General features: G+C 60.6%; 2 protein-coding genes across 2 annotated transcripts in view; both read right to left on the bottom strand.

Annotated features, from left to right (window-relative positions):
• Nucleotides 1–9,926, bottom strand: part of INSRR (insulin receptor-related receptor) — a 16,380-nt gene extending 6,454 nt beyond the window's left edge. Inside the window, exons 1-12 of the mRNA XM_014961269.1 lie at nt 9,380–9,926; nt 6,503–6,818; nt 3,929–4,071; nt 3,649–3,793; nt 3,345–3,559; nt 3,145–3,271; nt 2,766–3,004; nt 1,638–1,805; nt 1,363–1,552; nt 1,211–1,252; nt 858–1,123; nt 596–732 (exon numbers count right to left, since the gene is read on the bottom strand). Of these exons, the coding sequence (XP_014816755.1) occupies nt 596–732; nt 858–1,123; nt 1,211–1,252; nt 1,363–1,552; nt 1,638–1,805; nt 2,766–3,004; nt 3,145–3,271; nt 3,345–3,559; nt 3,649–3,793; nt 3,929–4,071; nt 6,503–6,818; nt 9,380–9,920 (2,529 nt within the window). The 5' untranslated portion in view covers nt 9,921–9,926. The remainder of the gene's footprint in view (nt 1–595; nt 733–857; nt 1,124–1,210; nt 1,253–1,362; nt 1,553–1,637; nt 1,806–2,765; nt 3,005–3,144; nt 3,272–3,344; nt 3,560–3,648; nt 3,794–3,928; nt 4,072–6,502; nt 6,819–9,379) is intronic.
• Nucleotides 9,927–10,286: 360 nt separating this feature from the next.
• LOC106899438 (death-associated protein kinase 2-like) overlaps nt 10,287–10,461 on the bottom strand; it is an 18,217-nt gene continuing 18,042 nt past the window's right edge. Inside the window, exon 12 of the mRNA XM_014961251.1 lies at nt 10,287–10,370. Coding sequence (XP_014816737.1) covers nt 10,287–10,370 — 84 coding nt within the window. The remainder of the gene's footprint in view (nt 10,371–10,461) is intronic.

Below are 10,461 nucleotides of genomic sequence, written 5' to 3'. Positions count from 1 at the left end.
GGAAGTGGAGTTGGAGATGAGGATGGGGATGGGATGGAGATGGAGATTGGGATGGAGATGGAGATGGGGATGGAGATGGAGACTGGGAGATGGGGATGGGATGGGATGGGATGGGGATGGGGATGGGATGGGGACAGACGGATGGGGATGGAGATGGGGATGGGATGGGATGGGATAGGGATGGGGACAGATGGATGGGAATGGGGATGAAAACAGAATGGGATGGGAGGGAAATGGGGATGAGGATGGACAGATGGGGATGGAGTTGGAATGGGATGGGGATGGGGTTGGAATGGAGATGGAGATGGGATGGGGATGAGGTGTGGGTGTAGATGGGATGGGGATGGAGATGGGATGGCATGGGGATGGAGATGGGATGGGGATGAGGTGGGGATGGAGATGGGATGGGGATAGGGATGAGGTGGGGATGGAGATGGGATGGGATGGGGATGAGGATGAGGATGGGGATGGATATGGGATGGGATGGGGATGGGAATGGGGATGAGGATGGGGATGGGATGGGATGGAGATGGGATGGGATGGGTGCTGTTCCCCTGGCAAGGGAGGGCAGGGGGTGCAGTGGGGGGGTCCTCACCTCGCTCTCTCGGCTGTACTTGATCTCATACTTGAGGATGAGCCCGTTGGGGTTCCTGGGCTCTTCCCAGCGCAGCAGGACACTGTTCTTACCGGCCGGCTCCCAGGTGACGTTGCCGGGAATGTTGTCAGCTTGCACTGGAGAGGGGCACCGAGGGGGTCAGCTCCCGGGGGCATCACCCACGCTCCCACCCAGGACCTCCCCAGAACATCCCAGCGTGGCCAAGGCAGGGTTTGGGAGGGAGGAGGTCTCTGGGACCTACACTCGGGCATGGTCCTGGCGAAGACGAAGGTGGCGGCGCTGCAGCCCACGGTGTGGGCGGCGTGGTTGCAGGCGTGGATGTCGATGCGGTACTCGGTGAAGTGCCGCAGCCGCGACAGCACCGCCCGGTCCCGCACCACCTTGTCCTCGAAGATCTGGAAGTCGGGTTTGGGGTCCCCTCCGGGACGGCTCGGGGCTGGTGGCTCCACCGAGGAGGCGTTGACCGGGAAGGTGACGGCCACCACGTCCCTGCGCCGCTTGGGGGTCCTGCGGGAGATGGGGACAGGAGGTGGTGGGACACCTGGGTTGTCCCCCAAAATCGAGTTGGGGAGGGTTTGTGTGGTCCCCACTCACCTCTGAGGGTTCTTGTTGATGGATGTCACCTTCCAGGGTGGCCTGAGACAACAGGAAATTGGTTAAAGGGTCTGCCAAGTGTAGGCACCAGCCCCCACATTGTACCCAGCCTGGGGTCCTCCTGACACAGGGGGGGCACCTGGGGATGGCACCTGGGGATGATGATGGAGTTGTGGAGGAAGTTCTCAAACTTCTTCTGGAAGGACTCAGCTTCCCCCTCCATGCGGAGCTGCCCGTCGGCCGGGCGGCAGGGACAGCACCGTTCCTCCGCGTCCTGCTCCACCTCGGGACCATCCCCGTCCCCAAAACGGGTGTCCGCGCTGCTGGTGGGCAGCTTCAGACCTGTGGGCAGAGATGGGGCAGGGCTGGTGGCATCCCCACCCCACTGGTGTCCCCTGGCTTCTGTCCCCAACCCGCCTGCCCTCACCTTTGTGGCAGTAGTCGTTGACGTAGAGCTCCATGTCCTCGGCCAACTGCTGCCACAGCACCAGGTAGTAGGTGATGTTGCCGTTGCGTTGGGTGGGGGGTTTCCAACGCACCACGATGTGGGAGGAGGAGTTGGACATGGAGATGACATCCCGGGGCACCGTTGGGGCTGAGGGAGGACACAAAGGTGTCAATCATAGAATCACCAAATGGTTTGGGTGGGAAGGGACCTTAAAAATCATCGAGTTCCAACCCCTGCCCTGGGCAGGGCCACCTCCCACCACACCAGGTGGCTCCAAGCCCCCTCCAACCTGCCCTTCAACCCCTCCAGGGATGGGGCAGCCACAGCTTCTCGGGGCAACCTGGGCCAGGCTCTCACCACCCTCACACCAAAGAGCTTCTGCCCCACAGCTCAGCTCAATCTCCTCATTTTTGGTTTAAAACTCTTCCCTCTCATCCTATGGCTCCACTCCCCAAACACCATCCCTGGAGGGACCTAAAAGCCAGTGCTGAGGGACACAGCTCAGTGGTGGGTTGGGCAGTGGTGGGTTGATGGTTGGTCTTGATGACCTTAAAGGTCCTCTCCAACCCAGGGAAGTGGTGGAATCACCAGAGCATCACAGAACGTTTGGTGTTGGAAGGGACCTTGAAGACCATCCAGTTCCATCCCTTCTAGAGGAAGGGACATCTTCAATGAGAGCAGGTTGCTCCAAGCCCCCTCCAACCTGCCCTTGAACCCCTCCAGGGATGGGGCAGCCACAGCTTCTCTGGGCAACCTGGGCCAGGCTCTCACCACCTGCAAAGAATTTCCTCCCCACATCTCATCTCAATCTCCCCCCTTTCAGTCTCAAACCCTTCCCCCTCATCCCATCGCTCCCCTCCCTCATCCAGAGTCCCTCCCCAGCTTTCCTGGAGCCCCTTGAGGGACTGGAAGGGGCTCCAAGGTCTCCCCGGAGCCTTCTCTTCTCCAGGCTGAACCCCCCCAACTCTCTCAGCCCCCCCTCCCAGCAGAGGGGCTCCAGCCCTCCCAGCATCTCCGTGACTTCCTCTCCAACAGGTCCATGTCACTCCAGAGCTGGACCCCTTTTTGGGGGACCACGCATCCCCAGCCCCCTCGGCAGCCCCTTACCGGCCGGCATGGTACGGATGTAGACCACCTCGCTCTGCGCCCCGTAGTTGCGTCCTTCCTCGGCGGTGGTGAGGGTGATGGCGCGGACGAAGATGGCGTATTGGGTCCAGGGGCGGAGGTTGAGCAGGGCCACCCCCGGCGCCTGCTCGGTGTTGAGGGGCAGCTCCACGTCCAGCACGTTCCAGCTCTGAGCCCCACAGGCGTCCTGCCCCACGTACTCCGACACGTTCTGGAAGGGTCTGCCCCACACTGGGCATCGGGGAGGGTCCTGGGAGACCCCCCTCCCGGCCACATGGCCCAACGGCCCACCAGGACACCACGGGTTGGGGTTCCCCAAGCCCTCCGAGATGGGGACAAATTGGGGATGGGGACAACTTACGACTCCTTGTAGTAGACGATGAAGCTGAGGAGGTCACGGTACTCGGGGGGCCGGTACCTCTCCCACTTGAGGAAGATGCGGTCGGACTCGGTGACGTTGGAGATGAAGCGCAGGGTCTGGGTCTTGCCTGGGGAGGGGGTGGCAGGGTTCGGGCAGGGGGTTCAGGCCACCACCGGGTGTCCCTTGTCCCCCCTACTCACAGGACGCCCGGTCCCCGTTGGTGCGGGGGTTGATCTCCGCCTTGTTCTGCCGCCCCTTGGTGCCCGTCACCTCCTCCATGCGGTAGATCTCGGCCAGGCACAGCTTGGGGTTGAAGGCGAAGTACATCTTGCCCACGGGGATGGAGAGGACGTGGTGGCTCCAGTCCCAGAGCTGCTGCAGGTTCTGGTTGTCCAGGACGTACAAGGTGTAATTCCTTGGGGGAGGCGACATGGATGGAGACGGTGGGCACAAACACCCCCAAAACCATGTGTGTGTGTCCCCAAACCCACATCCCATCCTCACCCGTCCACCATGGAGTCACCACGGATGAGCTTGAGGTTCTTGAAGAAGGACAAGGAGACGAGGGCAAAGGAGTGCTTGATCTTCAGGAAGCCCGTGATGGTCTCGATGAGCCCCAGGCTGCTCTGCAGCTCCGAGGCCAGATTATCTGGGGACAACCCCTGGGTGTGAGCACGGGGAGGGGGACATCTCCCCATTAACCCACCCCAAGAGGGAGAAGACCCATCTCTTCACCCCCCTGCACCCCGGGGAGGTTTTCGGGGGGTCTGGATCCAGCACTCACATCCCCGGCGGATGTTGATGATGAGGTTGCCCTCCACGAGGGTGCAGCCCCCCAGCTCCTGAGCCGCCCGCGTGGAGTCGATGGTCTTGGTGCCCACCTTGCACTCCTTGGGGCACAGCCCCTCGCACTTGTGGCAGAAGATGCTGCAGGGTGGCGGAGGGGCAGGACATAGAGTCATAGAATGGTCTGAGCCAGAAGGGACCTCCAAAGGTCATCTAGTCTGACCCCTCCGCAGTCAGCAGGGACACCCCCAACTAGACCAGGTTGCCCAGGGCCTCGTTGAGCCTCACCTTGAATATCTCCAGGGATGGGGCCTCCACCACCTCCCTGGGCAACCTGTTCCAGTGCTCCACCACCCTCACAGTGAAGAACTTTCTCCTCATCTCCAACCTAAATCTGTTCCCCTCCAGCTTGAAGCCATTGCCCCTCGTCCTGTCACTGCAGGCCTTTCTAAACAGGCTCTCCCCAGCCTTCCTGTAGCCCCCCCTCAGGTACTGGAAGGCTGCTATTAGGTCTCCCCGGAGCCTCCTCTTCTCCAGGCTGAACAACCCCAGCTCCCTCAGCCTGTCCTTGGAGCAGAGGGGCTCCAACCCCCTGAGCATTTTAGTGACCTGCTCCATCCGGTCCGTGTCCTTCCTATATCGAGGGCCCTAGACCTGCACACAATACTCCAGGTGAGCCTGTTCCAGTGCTCCACCACCCTCCCAGTGAAGAACCCTCTCCTCATCTCCAGTCTAAATCTGTTCCCCTCCAGCTTGAAGCCATTGCCCCTCGTCCTGTCACTGCAGCCCTTTCTAAACAGGTTCTCCCCATCTCTCCTGTAGCCCCCCCTCAGGGTCTGGAAGGCTGCTATTAGGTCTCCCCGGAGCCTCCTCTTCTCCAGGCTGAACAACCCCAGCTCCCTCAGCCTGTCCTCGCCTTTTGGATGACATCCCATCCCTCTGGTGTATCGACACCACCACACAGCTTGGTGTCGTCCGCAAACTTGCTGACGGTGCCTTTAATCCCTCTGTCTATATCATTGATAAAAATGTTAAACAGTATCGGTCCCAGCACAGACCCTTGAGGGACACCACTTGTCCCTGCTCTCCATCTGGACTTTGAGCCATTGAGTAGCACCTTCTGGACACAACCATCTAGCCAATTCCTCATCCACTGACCAGTCCACCCATCAAATCCATATCCCTCCAGTTTGGTGAGCAGGATGTTGTGGAGGACCGTGTCAAAGGCCTCACAGAAGTCCAGATAGATCACATCCATAGGTTGTCCCTTATCTACTGACCTGGCCACTTTATCATAGAGGCCACTAGGTTCGTCACTCTATCATAGAAGGCCACTAGGTTCACCAGGCAGGATCTGCTCCTAGTAAAGCCATGTTGGCTGTCCTCAGTCCTCCATGTCCCCCTGTCCTCCATGTCCCCAAGCATGGCATCCAGAAGGATCAGTTCCATGATCTTCCCAGGCATGGAGGTGATGCTGACAGGTCGGTAGTCCCCAGGGTCCTCCCTTCTACCTGACCATCCAGCCAGTTCCTTATCCACTGACCAGTCCACCCATCAAATCCGTACCCCTCCAGTTTGGTGAGTGGGATGTTGTGGGGGACCGTGTCAAAGGCCTTACAGAAATCCAGACAGATCACATCCATAGGTCGTCCCTTATCTACTGACCTAGTCACTCTATCATAGAAGGCCACTAGGTTCACCAGGCAGGATCTGCTCCTAGTAAAGCCATGTTGGCTGTCCTCAATCACCTCCCTGTCCTCCATGTGCCCAAGCATGGCATCCAGAAGGATCAGCTCCACGATCTTCCCAGGCACAGAGGTGATGTGGCTCCGTCACCCTCACCGTGAAGAAGTTTCACCCTTAGTGTGAAGAAGTTGTGATGTTGGGTGTGATGTTTCCCTTCTTCCATCCCGCGGGGACTTGAAGATACGAAGAGCGGCTGAAGGAGCTGGGACTGTTTAGTGTGAGGAACCCTTGAGGGACACCACTTGTCCCTGCTCTCCATCTGGACTTTGAGCCATTGAGTAGCACCTTCTGGACACAACCATCTAGCCAAGCCGCAGGGACACACTGCGGGGGGAGAGAGACAGACGGGCAGCATTGGGACAGGAGAAGACCCTCCCCACACGCGCTCCAACAGGGTAGGTTTAGATTGAACATTAGGAAGGAATTTTTCACAGAGTGGTCGGGCGTTGGAACAGGCTGCCCAGGGAGGGGGTGGAGTCACCATCCTTGAACATGTTTGAGAGTCTTTTAGATGTGGTGTTGGGGGATATGGTGTAGGGGAGGACTTTGTAGAGTAGGGGAGATGGTTGGACTCGATGATCCCAAGGGTCTCTTCCAATCTGGATGATCCTATGATTCTATGACTCCACCTGACTGCCACGACATGACCTGGGTGGTGCCACCACCAGTAGATGGTTGGACTCGATGATCCCAAGGGTCTCTTCCAACCTAGACGATCCTATGATTCTATGACTTCACCTGACTGCCACAACATGACCTGGGGGGTGCCACCACCGTGCCGGGGGGGTCCCTATGGACATCCCCCCACCCCACCCACACACTTTACCTGCTGTCGTTCCGGGTGTAGCCCGCGGGACACTCGGAGAGGCACTGCCGCTGGTGGATGACGAACTTGGAGGCGGCGTCGCGGGGGTTGTGGGAGACCTTGCGGAGGCTGGCGCAGTACTCGGGGGTGACGCAGCGCCAGCCCTCGTACTCGTAGGTGCCCGGGGGGCAGGAGGGCAGGCAGCGCCCGTTGAAGTGGAAGTGGCGGCAGGACACGCAGGCTCGGCTGTCCCGGGGTCGCCCGCAGCCCCCCAAGCACTCGGGGTGGCAGCACTCCCCCCCCGGTGTGCACGCCGAGCCCGCGCCGCAGGGACACACTGCGGGGGGAGAGAGACAGACGGGCAGCATTGGGACAGGAGAAGACCCTCCCCACACGCACACATGGATGGATGGAGGGATTGATGGAGGGATGCAGGAATGGTGGGATGGAGGGATTGATGGAGGGATGGAGGGAGGGATGGAGGGATTGATGGATGGAGGGATGGAGGGATTGAAGGAGGGAGGGGTGGATGGATGGATGGATGGATGGATGGAGGGATGGAGGGATGGATGGAGGGATGGATGGATTGATGGAGGAATGGATGGAGGGATGGAGGAATGGATGGAGGGATGGATGGATGGAGGGATGGATGGAGGGATGGATGGAGGGATGGATGGAGGGATGGAGGGATGGATGGATGGAGGGATGGATGGAGGGATTGATAGAGGGATGGATGGAGGGATGGAGGGAAAGACAGAGGAATGGATGGAGGGATGGATGGAGGGATGGATGGACAGATGGAGGGATGGAGGGATGGATGGACAGATGGATGATGGAGGGATGGATGGATGGATGGATGGATGGATGGATGGATGGATGGAGATGGGGCAGGGGAAGGAGCAGCGGGGAGGGGGGGAGGGATGGAGGGATGGGGCACAGATCGCCCGGCCCTGGGGGCAGCACGGCCGGAGAGGAGGTCCCAGGTTTGCATGGGGGGAGAGGGAAGAGGTGGGAAGGGTTTGGGGGGAGCTGCTGACACCATCTGGCTCTGGAGGGTTGAGGGGGGAGAGGAGGGATGGATAAAGGGATGGAGGGATGGAGGGATGGATGGAGGGATGGAAGGATGGAAGGAGGGTTGGAGGGATGGAGGGAGGGATGGAAGGGATGGGGGGATGCAGGGATGCAGGAATGGTGGGATGGAGGGATGAAGGGATGGATGGAGGGATGGGTGGAGGGATGGAGGGATGGGTAGAGGGATGGAGAGATGCAGGGACAGAGGGAAGGATGCAGAGATGGAGAGATGGAAGGATAGAGGGACGGAGGGATGGGTGGAGGGACAGACAGAAGGATGCAGGGATGGATGGAGGGATGGAAGGATGGAAGGAGGGTTGGAGGGATGGAGGGAGGGATGGAAGGGATGGGGGGATGCAGGGATGCAGGAATGGTGGGATGGAGGGATGAAGGGATGGATGGAGGGATGGGTGGAGGGATGGAGGGATGGGTAGAGGGATGGAGAGATGCAGGGACAGAGGGAAGGATGCAGAGATGGAGAGATGGAAGGATAGAGGGACGGAGGGATGGGTGGAGGGACAGACAGAAGGATGCAGGGATGGATGGAGGAATGGAGGGATGGATGGAGGGATGGATGGAGGGATGGATGGATGAAGGGGTGAATGGAGGGATGCAGAGATGGAGAGATGGAAGGATAGAGGGATGCGGGGACAGATGGAGAGATGGAGGGACAGATGGAGGGATGGGTGAAGGGATGGACAGAAGGATGCAGGGATGGAAGGAGGGATGGATGGAGGGATGGATGGATGGATGGATGGAGGGATGGATGGAGGGATGGAAGGATAGAGGGATAAATGGATGGAGGGATGCAGGGATGGATGAAGGGGTGAATGGAGGGATGCAGAGATGGAGGGATGGAGGGATGGGTGAAGGGATGGACAGAAAGATGCAGGGATGGAAGGAGAGATGGATGAAGGGATGGAGGGTTGGAAGGATAAAGGGATGGATGAAGGGGTGAATGGAGGGATGCAGAGATGGAGGGATGCAGATATGGAGGGATGCAGAGATGGAGGGACGCAGGGATGGGTGGAAGGACAGAGAGATGGCCAAGTGGTGAGCGGATGGAGAGACGGGTGGCAGTGTGACCGGGCGGACGCAGGGCTGCACGGACAGACGGGAGGACAGACGGGAGGACGGGGTGAGGCCCAGCCCGTGCCGAGCTCCTGGTGGTGCCGGGCCCGGGGCTGAGGTTACAGCCCCGATAAGGATCGGTGTTTACAGTGTATATCCCATTACCAACTCTCCTGTTTACAGCAAACAAGGCCGGGAGGGGCCCGTATTTACCCCCCCGCTGGGAAAACACGGCAGCCGGGAGCCGGTCCTCTCCTCCGGAGGACGATACAGTGCGGATCCGGTTACCCCCACCACGCTCCTGGTGGCCACCATGGCCTGCCATCCCCTCCCAGCTCCACCAGTCCTCCCCAGTGCCCCCCAGTGCGGATCCGGTTACCCCCACCACGGTCCTGGTGGCCACCATGGCCTGCCATCCCCTCCCAGCTCCACCAGTCCTCCCCAGTGCCCCCCAGTGCGGATCCGGTTACCCCCACCACGGTCCTGGTGGCCACCATGGCCTGCCATCCCCTCCCAGCTCCACCAGTCCTCCCCAGTGCCCCCCAGTGCGGATCCGGTTACCCCCACCACGCTCCTGGTGGCCACCATGGCCTGCCATCCCCTCCCAGCTCCACCAGTCCTCCCCAATGCCCCCCAGTGAGGATCCAGTTACCCCCACCACGTTCCTGGTGGCCACCATGGCCTTCCATCCCCTCCCAGCTCCACCAGCCCTCCCCAGTGCCCCCCCTCCTACCCCCAAACTGGGGCAGGACCCACCTTTCTGGCAGTAGCTGGAGGTCCAGCAGCGATAATCCAACTGCCCGTTGACGGTGGTCTGGGCGCAGGGTTTCTCCACGTCCAAGATGCCTGGGCAGACGTCGGCGCACTCTTCGGCCAACTTGTTGCCCACGATGTAGGTGTTGTCCACGGCGTCGGGCAGGAGCAGCCCCCAGTCGATGGTGGAGAGGTGACAAAGCTCCTGGTTGCGTTCGATGCGGACCGAGCCCCTCAGGACGTGGGTCAGGCTGTGCAGCCCCACGTCCCGCAGGTGGGGCATCTCGAAGATGACCAAGGCGTAGCTGAAGAAGAGGTTGGTGCCGCGGATGACGGAGAGGTTGGGGAAGAGGTCCCGCAGGCTCTCCAGCCCGTAGACGCGGAAGAGGAGCAGGTACTCGGTGATCATCAGCAGGCGGGGGAAGCTCAGCCCCCGAAAGTCCTCGGCGCCGGTGGTGAACATCAACAGGATCTGCAGGTTGCCCTCGATGATGGAGCAGTTCTCCAGCTTCTGGAGCTGGGAGACGTCGTTGCGGATGTCCATGCTGCCGCAGACTGGGGGGGGACAAGATGGGGGCACCCCATGGAGAGCGGGGACGGGGTAACCACCCTCATCCCTCCATCCCCAAATCACCACCACCACCACCCAGGGGTGCCCCCCCGTGTCGTGTCCATCACTGTGGTGCCCCCGGGGGGGGTTAATAACGTGTCCCTGGCTGTCAGCCCTGGGTTTGGGGAGACACGAGAGGTTTTGACAGGCAGCCGACGCGCCGCCGTTCTCCGGGGCACGACGTGTCCATCAGCACGGGGCGAGAAGTGATGCTAACGAGGTCTGGCTGCCCCGGGGGGGGCCATCTCACCCCATGGTCCAGCTGAGGGTCCCCCCCCCTTCCCTGAGCTGTGGGGGAGCTCACGGCATCTTCTCCCCCCCCCAGCGCCGGGTGGGTCTGGCAGCTCCCACAAGGTCATTCCCGTTAATTCCCCATCGGGGTGGCTAACGATGGGGCACGCGGGGGGGCTACCACGTGGCAAGGACCCCCCCCCAGCGTTGGGTTTGCCCATCCCGGGGGGGTTTTTCCACCCAC

This window comes from Calidris pugnax, unplaced genomic scaffold (genome assembly GCF_001431845.1).
Source record: "Calidris pugnax isolate Ruff unplaced genomic scaffold, ASM143184v1 scaffold371, whole genome shotgun sequence".
NCBI classification, from domain to species: domain Eukaryota; kingdom Metazoa; phylum Chordata; class Aves; order Charadriiformes; family Scolopacidae; genus Calidris; species Calidris pugnax.
Note: the sequence above shows the minus strand (reverse complement) of the source record. Positions and strands in the feature narration are given on the sequence as shown.